The sequence below is a fragment of the Eubalaena glacialis genome, chromosome 1 (genome assembly GCF_028564815.1).
Source record: "Eubalaena glacialis isolate mEubGla1 chromosome 1, mEubGla1.1.hap2.+ XY, whole genome shotgun sequence".
Taxonomy (NCBI): Eukaryota; Metazoa; Chordata; class Mammalia; order Artiodactyla; family Balaenidae; genus Eubalaena; species Eubalaena glacialis.
Window position 1 is genome coordinate 237,638,763 of NC_083716.1, and position 21,489 is coordinate 237,660,251.

General features: G+C 43.2%; 1 protein-coding gene across 12 annotated transcripts in view; it reads left to right on the top strand.

Moving 5' to 3' along the window:
* The window catches only part of LRRFIP1 (LRR binding FLII interacting protein 1), a 144,493-nt gene that overhangs the window by 79,623 nt on the left and 43,381 nt on the right, over positions 1-21,489 (top strand). For 5 of the 12 annotated variants that reach the window (XM_061188935.1, XM_061188898.1, XM_061188921.1 and 2 more), the window contains exon 3: positions 10,459-10,509. The exons of the other annotated variants lie outside the window; for them this stretch is intronic. In XM_061188935.1, coding sequence (XP_061044918.1) covers positions 10,459-10,509 — 51 coding nt within the window. The remainder of the gene's footprint in view (positions 1-10,458; positions 10,510-21,489) is intronic. 12 annotated transcript variants of the gene reach the window in all.

Below are 21,489 nucleotides of genomic sequence, written 5' to 3' on the forward strand. Positions count from 1 at the left end.
CTCCTGAATTTTCATGTTAGTTATTTGGACTTTACAACTGAGCTGAAACTTCCTGAGGCTGGTGGGTCACCTGAAGCTCCTCCCCTCCGCCATTAGCTCAGTTAAGGGTGAGGATGGGAACCTGATTCATACTTGTCTGTAAACGAACTCTGGGGTCTGAACGTGACCAGGAGTCATTATTAAAGGACATTCAAAGAGGCATTTTCAGGAAAGTCTATGGGTGAAGTATTTGGACTGCAAGGTGGAGAAAAGGGACAGGTGGTGTTGTTTTGTAGACCTTTGTCACTTAACCTGTCTGAGACAGTGTCGCCTGGGCTTTAGGAGTCACCCTGACAGCAGCCAACAGCCGGGCACCAGACTCTGACATAAAGAGTACTCATTTGGAGGCCACCTAATGGAATAGTTCTCTTAGCCTGGACTGGTTTTTAAGTTAGAGATTTGATTGATTGATTGATTGATTGATTGAGCTGAGCCACGCAGCTTGCGAGATGTTAGTTCCCTGACCAGGGATCAAACCCGGGCCCCTGCAGTGAAAGCGCCGAGTCCTAACCACTGGACCGCCAGGGAAGGAATTCTCTAAGTTAGAGATTTCAAATAACAAATTGATTTTTCAAACTGCCTGGCATCGATATCTGTTTAGAATATTCCTGTCCATTCAGTAGCTACTTGCAAAGCCCCCGTGTGCAGGACGCTGCCAGCCCCTCCCCTCTGCTTTGGAAACCAACTGGCAGGGAAGCTCGGCGGTTAATGCAGTGGCTTCATCACAGTTTGCGGGGTGAGGCTGCATTCTCCAGCGCCAGCAGAGGCTCATTCGTTCATCTGCTTCCCCTGCTTTCCCTCCAGCCCCCAGTCTTTTTTATATTAAGGTCTTGAAAGAGCTGTAAGAAGAATTTTTCAAAATATATTGTTGCCCCTCCAGGTTTTCCCACATTTGACTGAGTGGCCGCCTGGTAGTGTTTCTGGTGGCCTGTGGCTGTCCCCTCCGCTCTGTTGTTGGAGCTGGACCATTGGACTCGGGAAAGATGACCTTGAACCTGTCAGGGGGCCTGCCTTTGGTTTTCTTGGTGGTGTTATCAATGATAATCATTTAATCATTTGTCTCACAAGTGAGAGAAAGTTACTCTCAGGTAAAATTTCTACAAAATCAAGGCCAAAATGAATTACATAATATATACATACATATCTATCTTCCAAATTATAATATATTCTAGCCTTAATTATGGGCAGAATTGAATTAAATATATAGTTGATAACATAAGCAGCCTGTTACAGAGTTCTTTGGCATAAGTTCTTGATTTAGAAAATGAAAGTTAAGAGGAATTCGGCTAAGTAAGAAACCATTTATTTGAAGGGCCTCCTTTCAAAGCAAAGCACCCTTTTCCCCCTTGGAGTCAAAGAAAGTCCCCTCCCATTCCATTTTAATTCTGCAAAGTGATCTGCTGAACTCCTGCACTTCAGTTGCAATATTTCAAGCCGCAAAACTGCAGTTGCTACCCAAAGATGGGAAACTAAGTCAGGGCCATTTAATTTTGGTATCATTAAATGGGCGTTGGATGTCGGTGGGGGGAGGGGGGGACCGTGTGGAGGGTCCCCCGCCGCCTGCCACGCCAGGCACAGCACTGCCCCTCACAGCAGCCTCGCCAGGCCCTGGGAGCCCCACTGTGCTCTCAGGACAGGGGAGCCCGGAGGACTGAAGCAACCTGGCCCGGCAGGAGCTGAGATTCAAGCCCAGCTCCTGTGCAGCGTGGCCTGCCCTGGGGTGTCTCGTGCCTGCTAAGGACCTCGGGCTTTGCAGAGAAAATTTGATTAAAACCTGGGAAATCTGATTAAAAATGCCACAGTTTGCCTCACTCGGTCAGACACACAGTGTCGTTGGTTAGTAGATGGCATTAGAATCTTGAAATTCTTTTTTTAAAATTTATTTTATTGAGGTATAGTTGATTTACAGTGTTGTGTTAGTTTTTGCTGTACAGCAGAGTGATTCGGTTACACATATGCAAACATTTTTTCATATTCTTTTCCCTTATGGTTTATCACAGGATACTGAACATAGTTCCTTGTTGTTTATCCATTCTCTATATAATAGTTTGCATTGAAATTCTTTATTCTTGCGGTAAAGACACTTAGGTGGTTGACAGGGATGAAAATGTTTTGTCGTGATTCAAGTTCCACGGAAGGCCTCGCACAAAAACAGTTTGCTAATTGGGTGCCCTCAGCATTCAGCCACCGCAGAGATGCTTTCAGACGTGGGAACACGTTTCCAGGGACCTTTCTCAGGATCAGGCCATGTGCCTGATGGCCCAGCCCCATGCTGTGAATTATCTGGGTGCAGAATGACACCCTGGGTGGGGGGCCTGTATCTGTCAGGCAGGAAGCAGAGAAAGTAACTCTGGGCAGCACGGTGGGTGAGTGCAGACGCTGAACGAAGAAGCTGCAGGTGGGGAAAGCCAGGACGGGCAAGAAGGCCTCGTGGGTGATGAGAGTCAGATGGCGGAGGCCTGGAGGATGGAGAGAGGGCCCGGGCTCTGCCCCGTGGTTCGTATCGATGTGTGACCCCAGGAGCACTGACTCATACAAAGGACAGTTTTGCTATCGTAAATTCAGTGTGCTTGGGACAGGAGCGCATTGCCATTTAAAGCGTATGTCTGCTTCCTCAAAAAAGGGATTTGAAAGGTTTAAAATAAAATACGCGTATCTTTTATTCGTAGTCAGAGAGATCTGGGGTGGGCCGGGGGGCCTGGCAGGGACCTCCTGGAGCCCCTGGCGCGTGGCGGTGCCGGAACTGGGTGCTGTCACAGTCTGGAGAGGGGTCTGTCCGGGTTTTATTGACAGGTGAGGAAGACGGACCTTAATTAGACAGTTTTCCCAGAAGCTGAGCGAGTGGCTGGCCAAGATTCAGATCCAGACCTGGAAAAGCTGCAAAGCTTGTAGTCTTCCCAGTGCATCCTCTGCCTCCAAATCAGGTGCATAACCAACAGTGAAAACAAAGGGCGGCGTCCGTGTGTTAACCTTGGGATTAACCTTGGCAGGGAGCACGCTGCCACTCGCCACCAAGGCGGGGGAAGCGCCACGTAGTCCCCGGCGTTTTGCAAGCAGACGTGCACCTTGAAAAACAAGTTTTTTCCTTGGTGCTGATTCAGGGCTCGTCATATAAACACAGAACGGACCTCTGTGTCCGCCGTGAACACGCTTTGTGAACACGGGAACAGCAGCTGTTCGTCTAGCTGATTCTTGACGTGACCCGTGTCCCGGGCTGGGGGAGTGTGCACGGGTGGGCCCGTGGGTGTGCACGGGCGTTCGTGTGCACATCTAGAGAGAGGAGACAGACAAGCTTGCAGGTTTGGGGACGCGCTTTTAGGACTGAGGACGGTGTACAGACAACACCCCTCGGTCTCCCCTCCGCATGTCACATCATCTCCGGGCCTATTATTAGAAATAGCACCGCAACCTGAGGTTATACAACCTGGTAGCCCGGGCACTGGCATTTTAAGTTGTTGATTAAGTGGAAATGAATATGCTTTGGAAGACCCGTGTTTAACTAGTAGGGTTGATATTTTGGTGTAAAAATTGAGAAACACAATCCCTGTTTCCACCGGCTGGCGAGCCACCCCACCTCTGCACAGGTGCTTCTGAGCAGGACCAAGGCTTTCCTTAGCAAGGAGGTCAGCTCGGCTGCAGGCAGACGGAGGCTGTGAATGCCTGGAGAGCAGTGACCGTCGCTGGGGGCTCAGGAGAGCAGGAAGCTGGCATCACCACCGGGGGGTGTCAGAGATGGGTTGTGGTTGAAGCCGCACTAGTGCCTGGGACCCCCCCCAAGGCCAGCATGAGAGTGCACACAGAGGAGAGGTGAGAAGTGTCACCAGTGCTGGAGGAGTGTAGACCTGTCATCAAGCCCCAGCAGACCCTGAGGACATGGGGGCCTCGAGCCGGCTGCAGATCTGTCCAGATGGCCCAGGCACCCCAGCCCTCCAAGCCGCCCACTGCACCCTCCAGAGTGGTTCTTTTCACCCGTGCGGATGGTGAGGACCGACTACATTAGCTGTGCTTGGGGGCTGTTTCAAAGGATTATGAGCTCCTTTTTAATGGATTTCTTAGGGAGAATATGTAGATATTCTTTGGGAAATCTGAGTGAACCTTTTACTTTGTTCGAGAACGTACACTAATGGAAAAAAAAATGGTGGTATGATGCCCAGGTAATGTGATGATGATCAGAGCGCATCTCTTGTTGCTACTGACCTGATAAACATTTCTGTTGGAGGAACAATGTTTAATAGTCATAGTGTTGAATATATTGACCTGTGCTCACCCACGTAGGACTAGAAGCACGAAGTCTCGAGTCTTGTAGTTGTGGCAGAGCCTTGGACGATGCCTGACTCAGTCCAAGTTTCGTTGAATGAATGAATGAACGGATGGGTGGAGTAGACATCTCAGTCTTACCTAGAGAGTACTACAAAATTAGGAGAAAGCTCTAGAGCAAACTAATATGTCAAGGTATGATAATAAGCTTTTCAGATTTTTTTCAGTTATATTCCAGTGATCACTCCATTTGGCTGGAATTTTCCTGGTATTCTGTTTGTATCTGTTGAATTTTCCACGTATTCTGCATGAATCAGAATGTGAAAGCCTCTTTCTTCACTCTTTGTGAATTTGACCAGTTGACTTTCCAATTAAATTTCTGTACTTTTTTGTTAAACTTTGATCACGGTGAAAAGAAATTTTAAATTGAAGATGAAGTTCTTTTTCCCATTAACGGTAACAGGTTATACAAACTTCTGCATTAGAATAGTAGCAGGTTCTTGTAGACTTGTGTGGACATGCCTATGTTTCACCAACATATGTAAAATAGAATGTAAAATCTGTTATGAAATTACTGATTATTTCAATGAGACTTCAAGAGGTTTTTTTCATTCATATTTTACCAGTTTTCACCTTTTTTCCAATATGGCTTTTATTCATATTTCTAGGTACTTACAGAACCTTTCTTTCTGATGTTGATACTTCTGTAACTGGATTTTATATTTCTTTCCCAATTTCTTTTGCCCTCCTCTATAGATCTATCAGGTTCAAAAGGTAGGCTCTTCCTTCTTTATTTCCTAATTTGCATGTACTCTTTTTCCCTTGCCAAGGACCTGGTCACCTTTCAGAAATAACACCTTTGATTGAAAACTCATTGAAGTTCTTACTGCTTCTTTTACTGCTTTATTTATGAATCGGTTTCAAAAAGAATGCTTAGGTCCCCACTTCAGCCCACACGCAAAGCAGCCGTCAGCATACATTTCTGTGTATTGAAAGCTTTTCCCATCTTCCTTTTCTCAAGAAATTAGAAAATTGTTTAAGAAGAAAAATTAACTCTAAGACAAAATAAAAATCACACCTCAGAATTTGGAAAACCTTTTGCAATCAGATATTTAAAAAGAAAGATTATCCTCTCATATAATTTTATTAGAAAGGGTTTAAGCTATCAAGGCGTATTACCACACATTAGGAGATTATTACATACTGATCTTACGACACCTGTGATAGCTTCGTGTTTACAAATTTATTTAGTTTATAGATAAAGAAGAACTATATTTGTCTTTGAGAGCAACTAAGAAAATCAAAACAGGGTGACTTAATTTCATAGGTTAGAACGTGCCGACCCTTTAAACACCCTATATCAGTAAACTTAAAGTCTGGTTTTGGATTCCTTTACCAGCTACAGTTCCAAATTGCCTTTCCTTCCTGCCCCCCTCACTCTGCGTAACTACTGTCCCCCAGAGTGTTAAGAAACCAGTTAAGTAGGTGCCAGAATCTTTTTGGACTTTGTTAGTTTTTGCAGGGTCCACTTGGAAATGTATACTGAAGCTAGAGTTCCAACCTGTACATAGAGAACCTAGGTAAGAATTTCATAGGTAAAAGACAAGGCTGGGAACCATCACAGTATCCGATGGAGCAGGACATAATTGTCTAAAACCTAGACAAGGGACTCCTATCTGGTCATTTCCACTTTGATTCATTCCCATCTGGTGCTGGATCGAGATTATTTTCTTTTTACCAACTCACCAGGGATGCACCCTTAGAACTTTGTCAGGATGGTCATTGGTATACAAAGTACAACTAGAGGGAGAACAGGAAGCCCTCCATGGGAAAACAGATACACATTTTTATAATAAAGATGTGTCCAAGGGAGGGGAAGGCTTTCCTTGTCACTAAGACTCAGGAAACGGAAAAGGAAGCAGTAAGGCTCTGTTCCAGCCCATCAGCTACATCCATCACGGTTTTTCTCCTGCGGAATCAAAGCTGTTTCTGAAAGTCAAGCACTTCTTCATTCGTCTGGCTTTTGCTTCCTTCTGCATGACTCACTGGCTAATCATAGCAGTTTACATTTGCAATATCGTACACTTTCTAGAGTTTGCTGTGCTGCCACTGCTAGCTAACACCAGGACTACTCGTTAACCGCACTTACTGTTTCCAAGGGTGTCCTCCCTCCATGGAATGGCATGGAGATGTAGCTGTAGAGTTACAGCAGCTGTTTATAAGGCCACCTGTGGACTCGAGGAAAGACTTTAAATACTGATTCTTATTTTTGTCCTAAAAAGAGCAATAGGTAGAATGCAGTATTTGATATGGGTATATAGAATTGGCCAAAAAGGGAAATATGGAAATAGAAAATCGGATAACACAGACTTCTTTTGGAATTTACTTTTTGTCAATTTCTATAGGCCCCCTCCTTTTTAAAAACCACATTTTCTTTCTGTCTTTGTAATTAAGCCATGAGATAAAGGAGGGTTGATGGCATCAAATTTTCACATCTGGAATTTCACCGTGAGAGTGGGGCTAACATGAATTGAACGCAGAATAGCTTTAAGCCGTTGCATTTCACTTAAACTGATGTTAAAACATGACTTTAGGAAGTGTTTACGTTTATTTCCTTTCTCGATTTATAGTCTAAGGAAAGGAACTTACAGAAAAAGATTTGGCTTATGTGCTTTGGATATTAAGGTTCTGTATTGTTTGAATTTTTAAAGCATTGTTAAATTCTCCCTCCTGATTTTCTTCTTCCAATTTTCTACTTGCTGCCACCTCTAAGAGAAAGGGGCAAGACCATCGAAGAGCCACACATATATTTTAAATCTGGCCGCCCTTCAAAATAAATGGAAACTAAACCAAACATAGCAGTAGCCTGTTTTGGTAATTGTAAAACAATTTCAAAAATTGTCGTGTACTCTAGCATCCAGTTTTTTTCTTCTGATTATAAGCTTTTCACGTGTAAGAGGAAAATCCCATCTGTGTCATACGATAGGGGAGGTTTGGATGGTTGTTTCCTGCTTTTCTTATTAGAAATTGAGGGAAAAGTGAGGAGAACAGCAAAGCCCCATTATTTGAGAGTCTACCTGGGTTCCCACCTGAATTTGGAATTGCTGTATTTAGTAACAGTAGTAGCCACCCTGAATCTGCTTTTCTGTTTCTAACTTGGGCCATTGCGGTTTAGACGGGCAAGCTGAAAACATGGAGGTGTTGGCTAAAGAAAACACCAAGCAGAACTTTTCTTCCCTGGGCCAAGACCTCTTCTGCAACAGCCTGCTTGGTCATCTTGCCATCAGTGGCATGTTACAAAGACGTCCACAGCCCAGAAATTCTCTAGGGCCTAAATTTAGCATGGCTATCAGATAGCTGGAGCAAGTGTACCAGAAATCTAGGGGCAGCACACCATTTCTCCCCCTTTCCTCTGGTGTTCTCACTCCTGTTGTAGCAACACGGGAATGGCTTTGGCTTCTCTTAAATCGTGCTTTATTCCTGCAGTACACCTGCTCTGAAGGCATGGACAGCTTTATAGAGGGGCTTGAAAGCTGCTGGGCTCAGTTTGGATTCCTGGTCTCTACGGAGGCCACCCCCTCGCCCCAGGACTGCTTTGTCCTGGGCTCTCTTGTCTTCCCCGAGGGAGCGGGTCGGGAGGGTGTGTCTTCACAGGCTCACAGGCCGCCTGGGGGGCAGAGCCTGACCATGTGCTTCCCTGCTTTGCCTTGGCATGCTACCTTGACCCTGAGGCTAGGCAACAGTTTGGAAATGCATGTCAGAACAGTGTCCTATGCGATTACCGTTGCACTTCTTGCCTAATTTTCTTTCCCTTCTGTCTGTAGAAATATTATGGGCTGGATACAAAGTGGGGCGACATCGAGCAATGGATGGTAGGCCTTGAATCTGATTTTTAAAAGCTTAAATGGTTTGTAATTGGACTCTTCCACAGTTTAATTACATGGCTAGATCCCTGTTGCACCCTAATTTAATACTGAGCAATTTCCTGCTGGGCGTGCTTGCATCTGGCCTGGTTGTTTACATCCCACGTGAAGCCTGGTTAGAAGGGGCCCTGGCCAGGCGTTGGTGTCAGGTCTGTTCAGTAGCAGCTGACTCCTGGAGCTTCCAGGCCAGCGTTTGTGAGGGTCTCCACCCCGACCATGACCCCAATCTCCTCTGCAGTGGACTCCCCACTGGGGACACTCAGGCTGGGCGTGTGCCCCCAGCACGAGAACCTTCCCACGAGCATCCGGTCCAGCCAGCTCTAGTTGGAATCCAGGGGGATGCGTGATGCTGCATTTCCTTCACTCACGATTGCAGTCAGCTGCCCGGTCACCCCATTCCAACCTCTATACTTCGCTGCTGGGTACCCCCCCCCCAACCTCGTCCGCTGTGCCTGAGAAACCACTGTCCTCTGGTGAGAAAATTCCTTTACCTTCTCACCCTGTTTCCTGGCACGACTTAGCTATCCTCCTTAGTCGGTTAAGAGCTGGCCCGCCCCTCACGATACCCCTGTCCTTACGACCCTCCCGGGGGAGATCTTGCCCCCTGGCGGGAGGTTCTAGAAGAGGGGGTATTCCAAGAGCTGTCCACTGGTCCCGAGGGAGCACGGCTTCCTGCCTCCTCTCATGAATTCATCCACCTGAGCGCTCCCCACCTCTTCCTGTCCTTGTCACCTTGCTGACTGGCCTCATGGACATCATCACATACCTGAAGCACTTGAGAACCTGGCCAGTATGGAACAGTCCTATTAGATGTCCCTGACACATAAAATAATCTAAGGGAGTATAAAATTACCTAACATTTAGAGATCTGTGTATAATATAAAAGAAAACAGTTGTTGAAATATAAAGAACACACAATTCCTCTATTTAAAAAATTATTAACTTCAACCTCTGTTATGTGTAAACCATCATTCTAAGTTTATATGGCACAGGCAGATGTATGTTTATCAAATCGTAAGACACAGTTAAAAGATGTGTCAGTGTTTTATATACCACTGAGAAAGAAAAAAAAAGTTGCTAATTATAATCATGAGCAACTTTGATGATAAGATATGCCCTGACTTCAGAGACGTCCAAATGCAAAATGGAGCACCTTAGAATGCACAAGATATAGCAGATAGGGTGGCATCCGTATTGGATCTCTTACGAAAATGATTTCTCTTCTGATTCCTGAAGAGAAGTGAGTAAGGTTTTGAATGTAAGAAGAAAAGTAGGCTGATTTAAATGGACCACATTAGATTCAGAAAAAATTAAGACCCTGCTTTTCACCCAACACGCACTTGTTTTTAAAGCCAAAATGAAATATGCCGATTATTTGTGTGCTTAAGCCCCCCACCCACTTTTAGAAGAAAACATTTTCCCCCAGTGGTTTAATTGAAGCCTTTAAGCAAAAGCAAAGAAAATATTTGTTTGACATTTATGTCAGAAATACTGTATTATGTAGTATCTAAGCCTTCTCCTGTGTCTGCCCCTAACCTTTCTGTGCTGTTTCCTCCGTTGCTTTGGTAGGAAGACAGTGAGCGCTACTCCCGTAGATCCAGAAGAAGCACGTCGGTTAGTACTGTGTTCATTCATTACCTCGGCGTTTTGACTGAAGTCTGATTTGCAGTGTTAATGGCTGAAATACATAAATTGTCTCTCTATCCATCTATCTATATGTATATACATCTGTCTATAGATCTGTATCTATATCTATATCTTAATGATACTTATGAAAGAAATTAACTAACCCTGATACTGTTACCTAAACAAAGACTGTGAACTCAGCTTTTAGCATTTTGACCTGACTTTGGTGAGGGGAGAGTGTTTGAAAATTTTCTGAGTATTAATATATTCATGACAGTTTTAGTGCTTTTTTCGCTATTGAATACCCATGAATAATTTGCAGAGTAATATGCGTTAAGCTACATGTTTGTAGGTTACCAGCAAAGTGAACGCCGTCACTGTAATGAAATTAAAGTCGTGTTACCCAGAACCAGTCTTCTGTTAAACAGAGGTGCACAAACAAAGCCCTTTTGGCGAAAACCCAGGCTCACGTGCACTGAGATTTTCAGAGGGGCCTGATCTGCCCCCCTGCCATGTGTCGGGTCAGCCGCTTCCCTCTGAGAGCTGGTCACTGGTTTCTCTGTGTCTGTTACATCATCTCCTCATGGTTGTTTTCATCCTTTCTTTTTCCTAGGCATCTGATGAAGATGAGCGCGTGTCAGTGGGTAGCCGCGGAAGTCTGAGGGTCAGTAACCAGGATGGTTGAGTTTGCATGGTACAGTCTGCGTCCACGTTCCTGGCCCTTCCATCCCTGCATTCAAAGTTCTTGTTCATTATCCCTGTAGCCTTATAGTCAGTATCTAACTAAGGTGCTTATTTGAAGTCTATTCAATGGTGGGATGTCTCTCTGTGATGTAGAGAGATTATTGCTAAGTGTAAGCAGTTTTGTTGTGTCTTCCTCCCCAGAGTGGACGTCCTCATTTCTTCATGTTGGTCCACATCACAAAACTGCCCCATTTAGAGTAAGTTGCCTCATTGCTAGCGTGGTGAAGGGGAGCATGAAGGCTCATTCTGTCCTTATGGAAGACCACATGCTCCCCAGCAAGTTGGAATCTCAGTTAAAGTAACTACAAGTTAAAGTAACTATTATTCAGTGATGTTTCCTATAGCTCCTTGAAAGCTGCTGTAGGCTGCCAGTGGAAAATTGGAGCACATTGAATCCATCCAGCCTGGGGCCTCAGGAGCCTTTCCTTTCATCAACTATAATGAAATCTTTTCATCACTGACAGCCTGATGGTTGATAAACACAAATACACATTTTTCCTTAAACATTCCAAAAATCTTCATAACTATACCTGAAAACATGGCATGCTTTGGGAAGTGAAGTAGAGAAAAACGTGTTTTGCTTAGTCCTTTAAGTCAGTGAATTAATCTGAGCGTGTCGGTGTAGTTTACCACTGGATTAAAGCTGCATCTCTCTGCTGGTAATAATTCGGTCTCAACGCAGCCACTCCATTTTACTGAAGGACTTAATCACCGTGGCAATTAAATCGTGATATAACTCCTAGCCTTCTTATATACGCACCAAATGTACATTTAATTTAGCTGTTTATAACAATAAACTAGAAAGGTGATACAGTCAGCCTTCCATATACCCAGGTTCTGCGTGATTCAACCAATCACGGATTAAAAATATTCGGAGGGAAAAAGTCCAGAAAGTTCCATAAAGCAAAACTTGAACTGGCAATTATTTACATAGCATTTTACATTGTATTTACAACTATTCATGTAGCATTTACATCGTATTAGGTATTACAAGTAATCTAGAGATGACTGAATGTGTACAGGAGGGTGTGCGTAGTTTATATGCAAATACTATGCCATTTTATATAAGGGACTTGAGCATCTGCAGATTCTGGTATCTGGGGGGGTCCTGGAACCAACCCCCGCAGATACCGAGGGATGGCTGTACACTGTTGCTTTGCCATTAACAATTGTCATTGTCCTGAAAGTGCCAAAAGCATATCCATCGTGGTTTTGCCGGAAAGTTACGGTTCAAAGGTGAAGTCAGTTAAAGAGCTTCCTTGCTATTTGAAACTTTCTCCTTAGCCATGTAGTTGTAACTTCCTCACATGCCCTCTGACATGATTCACGCGAGAGGAAGTAAGATTTATGTAACCCAAACATTATCAATGCAAAACTCAGTTTGCAGAATCTGTAGACAAGGGTCAGAAATTATAGCTGTCCAGCAGGCGCAGGAGAAGGTCGGGTCCTTGAAACCAAGTGAAGAAGATACCTTTTCCAGGAGAAGGGGAGTGATCATGTGAGCACAGGACTCACATGACCATTGGCCAAGACGTCGGTGAGCTTGACAAGGGCACTTTTGATGGAAATAGTGAGGGCAAAACCTGATTGTTTTGGGCTCAAGAGAGAATAGGAGAGAGACTGGAGAAAGAACCCAAACTCTCTTTCAAAACAGCATTTTCCATCTGCGATCCTCCTTGAAATTGTATTCAAGATTTTGTTTGTACTTGCATTTTTCTGGGAAAATAATCTGTCACTTTCTTAAGATTCTCAGAGGGTTTCCTGATCCCAAAGAGCTTAAAACCATTGTATTATTAGTGGTTGTTTGGGTGTTTATAGCATTTATTTCATTTTCAACGATTTTAACCAGAAATGAGCTAAATTTCTGTGCTGGACACCATTCTTTGCCAAGATACAAGCCTATTTGTTTTAGGATATAAAAGTTTATGGAGGAGCTCCACAATTAGGGTGCTAAGTAAGAGACGGGGAGAAGGTGGAAAGTCAGCAGTGGATGGGTTTTCGTCGTTAGCCGGGTGGCGTGCTCCCCTACTCTTTCCCGTGATGCACTTGGATCTAAAGAAATAACTCTCTTTAAAAATCACAGACCTTGAGAACTTGGATCCTGGGGATAAGAGTCAAACCTTCTAATTTTTACAGACGTAGAACAAGCCCAGAGCAGCGAGGAGGCCTGCCCAGGGCCAGGGTTCTGTGACAGCATCAATCCCAAAGCCCCTCGGGGGCCCGGAAGTGGCCTCTCCTGGTCGGTGGGCGAGCAGGGTTCCCCAGTGCGCCTCCCCCGCCAGGGGGGCTCATCTCATTCCATCTCTGCCTAGGGCCAATCTCTGCTGTTTTTCATATTTTAATATTTGGAAATCTTTCGTTTGCAAAGTTCAAAGCCCCTATCTTTTATCTCTTGACTTTCTCAAAATACAGGCCTTCTTCACTCCACTGACAGTGATGATAAACCCTTAAAAATGGAAGAAATTTTTTTTCTAGCGTTTGTATGGACATTCTCAGAAAACCTAGATTTAGATACCATAAGTACTTAATTTTCTTTACTTAAAAATTGAGAGTGACACATCTGTTGACCTTTTGCCTAATATAAACAGAATGTTTCAGGTCGAGGAGGAGAAAGGATTGCTCAGAACGCTTCAGATTCCATGAATTAGAGCAACATCTGCCATGGCAGTTTTATTTAATGCTAATGGATTTTATGGTGATGCTAATGTAATTGCATTTGTAAATACACATGAGATCCTAGAAGTCATGAAAAACATTTAATTTCATTAAGATTTTCAAGATTGCCTATCTTTTGTTTTATGTTTCTGTTATGCCTTACGTAGCTTTTTAATTGATTTTGGGCAACTCTTTTCTGTTGTTTTTCTCTTCCATCCCTCCTCTGACAGTCGCAGCCTGACTTGGAGTACGGGGGTCCCTACGCTTGGGTGAGACGGTTGGGCAGACGTGTGGCCTGATCCTAATAGTGTTGCGTGGGAGATAATAACCTGTGGCGTTTCCACTAATCTCATGAGCATTTGTACACCTTTGTTTGAAAAGACACACGTGCCACGCACCTGTTCTTACCTGGGGACTGAGAGCTGGAGGGCAGGTGCACACAGCACAGTGAGCTCTCTTCTTCCCAGAGCCTCCTGGGTACAGCTCTGACCCTCATGGGCGGGTCTGGAACCCTGGTGTGGGTGCTTGACCATCTCCCTCACCCGGCGGCCTGTGAGCACCGCTGTCTGCCAGGCTCTGGGGTAGCAGCTGCAGACACCAGATGGGAAAGATGGTGTCTTCTTCAGGGAACTCAAATCAGATCAAGAATTCCCAAGCCTCTACATTTCCTTTAAGAGATTGAATTTAAAGTCATTTTATCTAATGAAATATTTATTATTTTCTAATCTGTATCCTTTCAAATTGAATGTCCCAGATGGCTCTTTGGCCAGAAAGTGCTCTTTGAGAAAGACCCCAAATCCAGTAACAAAAACGAAGCCTTTAAATTCAGAATTTCCCTTCTTACATCCATCTAGGAGAGTTTGTACGCCTTATGCTTTCTGAAAACCTGTAAACTTAAATTACACTAAAAGGAAGAAAAATGTAATCTCACCAGCATTAATCACACCCAGCATTAAAGTGACTCAGCACTGAAATTATTATAGCGGATTATCCACTTCTTCACTTGAAGGACTTTTTCCAAAAGGATTTTGTGCTTCATTCATTCCATTGCATTGAAAAAGTATCTAGCAAACTCCGGTTTTTAAAATATATTTTTACCCTTAAGATGATAATTAACAGGACCATACATCGGCACAGCACACTGGTCCCCGGAGTCTCCCGGTGAGGCTGCTCTCCTCCACTTTAGAACTAAATTGAGTGCATCAAGGATTGCACTTCAGAGCTGTGATTTTGCCTTTCTTATTTTGTTTCCCATCTCTAATGCCCTTGAAGGTGCTCTGTCTTTTGACTCCGTAGAAGAATACCTAAAACTATTCATTAAAATAATAACAGTTGCCTTTTGCATGGTCACGCATGAAGTTGGTTATGCTTTGACAGCACTGCATGTAGTCGTTAGCATTCTGACCAATCACAAGTTACCATTAGAATAATTGGTTTTGATGGGACATTTATTCTTATATCTTGCTTATCCTCTTTTAGACAATGCTGATTGGTGAATGTCTTTATTTTGTTCTCTCTTAGAGCAGTGCTTCTCAATGTTACTATATGTAAGATTCACCTGGGGAACTTGTTAAAATGCATATTCCCGGGCCTCTGGGTATTCCGATGTCCTAGGATGGGAAGCACGCCCCGTGCCCAGGATGCAGGTGGTCTGAGGAGTGTTGCAAAAAAATTCTGTAAAACAAAGCTAGGTGAACATCCGAGACCTGACTTAAGATGAAGGTGATATATGCCTTCTGTGGACTTTTTATTCTAATGTTGTTACAGTTAATTTTCAACTCTCCTTATTACCCTCTTATGCCACTAAAAACAGCTCCACCCATCTGAATTCAACACAGAAAAACTACCCAAGAGGAGAAAGATGGGGTGTTCTTTAAGAAGGTCAAAGTACTTCTCACTACAGAGATGTTGTTGGTGAGGTCTACAGATTTGGGAATACGTCGTAGGGATACATTCTCTATGACAGAGTTTCATTACAACAGAAAAGTGTGGATGTTCCACAAAGCCTTCAAAAGAAGGGTTTTTCCTTGCATTTTCGTGGAAGGCCAGAAGAGAAAGGGACAACTGAAGGAGGGCATTTGCTCTCCCAACCTTCACCCACCCTCTGCTTTACGCTGCAGGCTAAATAAGAGAATGAGAAGATCAAAAAGGAAAAATCCATCTACAGCAGTATGTATTTTATAAGCAACAGTGGAAAGCCAGAGGGTTTATATATGTAATACATTTTTCTTCCTTATTTATTAGCAAGATAAAAATCATCTAAAATTGATTGATGTTAGCCTTCAATATTAATTTTTTCCAGAAACTAGCTTCTAAACAGATATCAAAGGAATAAGACTGAGGTCTGAAATATACAAGTCCTTGACATGCAAGATTATTTCTCTCGAGAGAGAGAGAAAAAAAGGAAATTAGACTGAATAAAATTCCTGCCAATCTCCAAAGGTTTTTTACTATCAAATTTATTTCAGAAATGTTTTAATGCACTCGTAGTTTTAAATTTTAATTTTGAAGGATTTCTACATACTCTTTTTCATTTAGAAACTTCGAATAGACTTGCTTTTGAATTGTAACACAAGTAAGTACACAGTTTTATAGTCAGGGTTTCATGAATCTGGATTTATAATCTGCCTGGAAATCCATATATTTATTCTTCATCAACGTCACAGCTGCATAATATGTGCTGAACCGTCTCCCCTCCCCCGAACTTTTAACAAGGAAACGTATCCTGTCCTTCCTCAGCACCAAGCACTTACCCATACAGTCGGCACTGATCTGGGCACTCATTTTAATCAGCTTTAATCCTCACCATGGCCTTGTAAAGTATTTATTACCATGCACGTTTTCACAGCCAAGGAGGTAGAGGTTCCAGTGGATTAAATAACTTGCCTAAAGTTATATGACAAAGCTTCTACTTGGAATCTGGACTCAGGTCCATGATCCCCTGGCATCTCCTTCCATTTTTAGCAGTTGTGGGGACTGCTCCTCCTTTTTCTGTCTCAGGAGCTGGTTATGTCCCTGACACTTGGCAGCTCTTATCTTGAACCAGCAGAAATTTCCTTATAGATGAATGACAGCAGTTCTAGAGCCCGAGCTTTGGCTGGGAATTGGGAAGAGAAGGGAGACAAGCATATGCTTAACTTAATCAGTCTCTTTTTGTCTGGAGAACAAATTATGAAATCATGAAATATGTGCTCAGATTTCACTTTGAAAAATAAAGTAGGAGGACTGGATGAATGAAAAACTGATAGAGAGGATATACTGCCATGATAGACATTTTTTCCGTGATGAACGTTTGCATTTAATTATAAATTGAGTAGAAGCTCTCTCTGAATCTTCTGAATACAGCTTCATAATGAGCCGTGGTTTTTAAGGACTTCCTGCTGAACCAAGAACTAAAGACGAATTGACTCAGGTGGAGGTTATCAGCCCACGTTGCCTGGCATCCAGGCTCCTCACAGGCTGGGATTCCCGCATCACCAGCACAAAACTGGAACCAAAAACTGCCGAGGAAAGCAAGTGCACCCAGGCCCGTGCGCCTCACTCCATGGGGACTTGGCATTTCCTCCCGTCCCCAAGTGAGTGCCCCGTAGTCACCAGTGACACTAAGAGGGTGATGTGATCCGCCGACGGGGCTGGTTTCTCCCGAGGTGTAGTCGAGCAGATCAGGAGCGTGGAGGCAGCGGGGGGCCCTGCCGGGATGTGTGCTACCCTGGCCGTGTCCATCCGCTCCACTCCAGAAACTCACTTTATACCCGGCTAATTCTTCCCTGCTGATCTGTACCTGTGTCTGCGTTTGTATACTGATGTCCGTTTTTCTCCTTTTCTTCGCTGAAACAGACAAATGGTTATGATGGAGAATTATATGGATCACAGCCCCTGAATAGAAGATCTGGCAGGGTTAGTAAATTTGCATGACATGAAATTCAAACAGGCTGCTGCAAAGCTTTTTTAAAATATCGCTACATTTAGCTTCTTTGGTTCTTTTCTGTGTTATAGTAGTTCTCTCTGTGTGTGTGTGTGTGTGTGTGTGTCTGTGTGTGTGTGCATGATAGAATGAAAGCTAATGTTTTTCAGTTGGCTAGCAATCTTAGACTGTTCGTCTTCTAACATTCTAACTGTTAAGGTAAGAGATCGACATTGAAAGGAATCTCTTAAGTATTAACAGGTCGAATTAAGTACTAGCTCCTTCATTATTTTATTGCCCTGGGTGGATGTGTGTAATGTGCATATGAAGTGTCTTCCACTCTCAAATATACCTAAATTCAACATTTCCACTGTTGTCCACCTCTCCCATTTGTAATTTCAAAGACGCGTCCCCTAGAGCCTGTGTTTTGCTGAACGCTGACGCTCGCAGTGGTCATAGCTCCAGGGCAGGAAGCAGAAGAGGAGCGGAGGGACGCTGTCCAGGGGGAGAGAGAAGAAGAAATGAACCGATAGCAGGGCCGCCAGGAAGAAGCGGGGGAGGTCTCAGGGTTTACCAAGGAGGTCATTGGGGATTTCAGATGGTTAAACCAGATACATTTTAATTCAGTTTCCTGACCTGCTGCAGATCTCTTACACATTACATTATCTAAAATCTTCCTGTTCCTGCATTTGCTTCATTTATTTTCTTGTAGTGATAAATTTTACTAGCTGTATAAAACAGTATTTCTTTTCATTTGCCTTAATTATATTAAGCAATATCATATATACGTTTAAATTATATTTTCAGGCTTCCAAGGGGTAACGGGACACCCTCTTAGCGTTCTGAAACTGGCTAGTCCGGTTTTACCTTCTCGTTCCTATTAAGGATTGCATACACTTCTGTTTCAGCTAAGCTCTTCTCGTTCCAAACTAAAAAATCCTCCCAGTTTAAAGGCTGTGTCTTCCTATTTATGTTGCCTTTTGCACTGACAGCCTTTGGACTTTCTCAAGCTCTGTTATGTTTTTCTTTAAGGTGATACGGCACTCCGGGGACAGAAGCAAGCAACATCCATTCCGTTCTTATAGGATGTGGACAGTTTTGCTTCCTGTGCTCAGCATCCCTGAGGGCTGTTTAGTGCTGGCTTTATAGGACAGGAGCTCTGATGGCTCCCCACTGCTTGTTGGGGTTAAATTGACTAGTTAGTAACTTTTCACCCTAAATGCATAGTTTTACCTTATCGATCACAAAGAATCATAGTTCAGAGTTGGAAGTTACTTTAGAAGTCCTTTAGTCCAACTTCTACCCAGTATTACATTCTTCTCTAGAACATCCCAAACATGTAGTTGCCACCATACAAGGTGGCATCAAGCTCTACGTTGTACATATATCCATATATTTTAATCTTTGATTTTTACGTTGTAACGGTAGAAGTGTGCCTTATGATTTAGTTAAGAGTAAGTAATGCCTCTAGAAATCAGATACAAAAGAATTTGATTATAAAACTGTTCACCACAGAGTGAAATTGGATATAAAATTGATTTAATAAATAATCGAGAAATACTGGGTTGGCCAAAAAGTTCGTTCGGGTTACAAAAACCCAAGCAAACTTTTTGGCCACCCCAGTATAATGATTGAAGGACCAAGTAACATACTTCTAATGTAGCATCTTATATAGGAGCAGAAAACTCCAGGAACAGTGTAAGGATGGGCTTGGAGAAAAATTGGATGGGAATGAGAAATTTCATAGACGTCAGAAGTACCAGTCTGTGGGCAGGGACAAGATGGCCAGACTGATGATAGTCTGTTTCCTCCCTGGAGCTTCGGGGCTGAGCTGTAGCCCTCAGACGTGCTGGGCTGAGGAAAGAGTGAAAATTGTGCAATAAATGGAATTTTAGTTACCTAAGAAGAGATGTCATACGGGAAGTCTAGACTAAGAGGTTATAGATGGTCCATCATGAGATTTAGTAAGGAATTACAAATAATAATAGCTAAATTTAAATATAAATAGTTAAATAATGATAATAGTTAAATCACACGACCTCACTGAGATATAAACACTGAAAAGTAAAACACAGCTTAGAACCCCTAGTGGTTAAGAGTTTCTGCTGTAGTAGAGGGTATCAGTTCTCTAGCTGCCTCGGCATTCCTGGAGTACTAATACTGGTTTGGTTGTGTCATTCCACATTTGCCTTTTGACTGGGACAGGTGGTGCTTTGGGGAGAGTAAGGAAGTGCTCATCACTTACCTTGTCTTCTTTGCTGCTCAGAATTCCAGCTACGGCGGTGACAGCAGATTCTCTACTTTGTCATCATCCAGAGAGAACACCTTGGTTGGTTTCCATTTAAATCTTTCACATCCTCTCTGCAGAAACTACAGGTTTTGTAGCATGCAATCCTGTATGTGTAAATTCCACTCTCTTCTCTCTTTGAATGTCTATTTTATGAAGTTTCATTTGGATAACTGTTAAAGTCCATTTTGGGGTGGTAATTAACATGATATATTTAATTCGGATTTAGCCCACGCTCTTGCATTTGAATTCAGATTCAAATGTTTGAATACAAATTGTGGTGTTGAGTTAGGTACGGTGAAAGAAAGTATGTGGCTGTCTAGTAGTTGGGATTAATCAAAAGGGAAAGAAGAAAGCCCTGAAATTCTTTCCTTGAGAATTCTTGAAAGCAGAATTACTTTGCAGGGTACATGCATACTTCGGGCAATTTCACAAGGATGGAATAGACTTGGAATGAAAATCAAATCAAATCCAAACGTCCACACAATAACCTTCCTTCCCATACTTTAAGAACATACACCAATCTTGATAGGCAAATATTTCTCAATTATTTAAGAGCCCTAATAGGTAAGGCTTGTTTATCCTACCTAGGTGAGATTTGTATTCACTCAGCAAACATTAGGGAACTAGTTTAGGTAGGAAAGTCACAGAGACAAGCAGGTGAGTTAGGTCCTCTGGAAGCATTTACTTCTAAAACAGAAGACAGACCCCCTCGCCCCTTACACTAGTGCAGAAACTGATGTTGCCAGGAAGTGTCATAACAAAGAATGTCAACTGAATCTTAAAGAATACGTAGGGGAAAAGAAAGAATAAATAGAAACTAACCAGGTAGAGCCACAGTAGTCTAACTCCTAGTCCGTCCTTCGTCCTCACCCCCGTCGTGCCTCATCCCCGCCGCCAACTTTCTACTGCTGCTGCGTGGGGAGGGCGGAAGGGGGCGTTCCAGACATTGCCGAAGCTCCTCCCTCTTCCCAAACTCCCACCGCTGCCCCCCATAATAACAAACACTCCAACCCTTCCTTCCCCTAGTGTGTGAATTCTGACTGAATGTAAGATCAACTGTAAGCACCGAAGGATTGGTGGGTTTTGACGCCTTGAGTTTTTTGTGGATCGTGTGCATTTTCTTAATTCAGCGGGAGATTTTGCTGTTGAAAAGAGCACTTTGTCATTCAGAAAACTTTACTTCCAAGCTTAGATACTTTCTGTAAAATAGAACATGGTGTTAGTTATCTAATACTTGGATGTGAATTATTCACCAAAATTAATTGACAAAATGGCTTCTACCCAGGGCATTCTCCCAACCACTGGAACAAGTTTCAGGGTTTGTGTTCAAATATTAGAAACTTTCTCCCTGCCCACCCCAGGATTCCACTTGCCTGCCCCTCAGGTCATTCTGGTGCACCTGATCCAAGGCATAGGAACGATAGACACAAGTTACGGGATCTCGAAAGCTTGGGGAAATGTCTTAGGGTGCCACCAAGTTAACCTGAACAGAACTACTTCATCCCCTTCAAGGGCTGCCCTGGGTTTGTGTGATCAGTAGAATATTGCTGACATGGAAATCTGAAACAGCTAGCCTCCTCTTCAAGGGTCCTTTAACGTGGCTAGAACATTTTATTTGGGGAAACCGCTAATTTGTATAGTAGTATTCCCCAGAAATCTCGTATAGACTGTTGGTTTCAGAAGTGTACCACTGAATCTATCATGTCTTCTATGAATCCTGAACACATGTGCATTGTGTAAATACCTAACCAAGCCCGAGATCATCTCCGGTGAAATATTTTATTACGTAGAATAGAGGTTACTATCTCTGCAAATTCCTGATTTTGAGTTTTTCCCACCAAACTGTAAAAATTAGAATTTGCATTAGAAAGTCCTTCAAAACCCCACTGACCTTGCTATCAGTTCAAATTAATGAAACCTGTTTTTGCCTGTGTGTAGACTCACAAGTCCTAATTTAGTCCCAGGTAATAGTTTTGTCAGTTAACTGGACTGTCTTTATTTCCTTCCCCTCATTCTCTCTTCTCCACAAGTGCATGTCCTTTACCGATCTT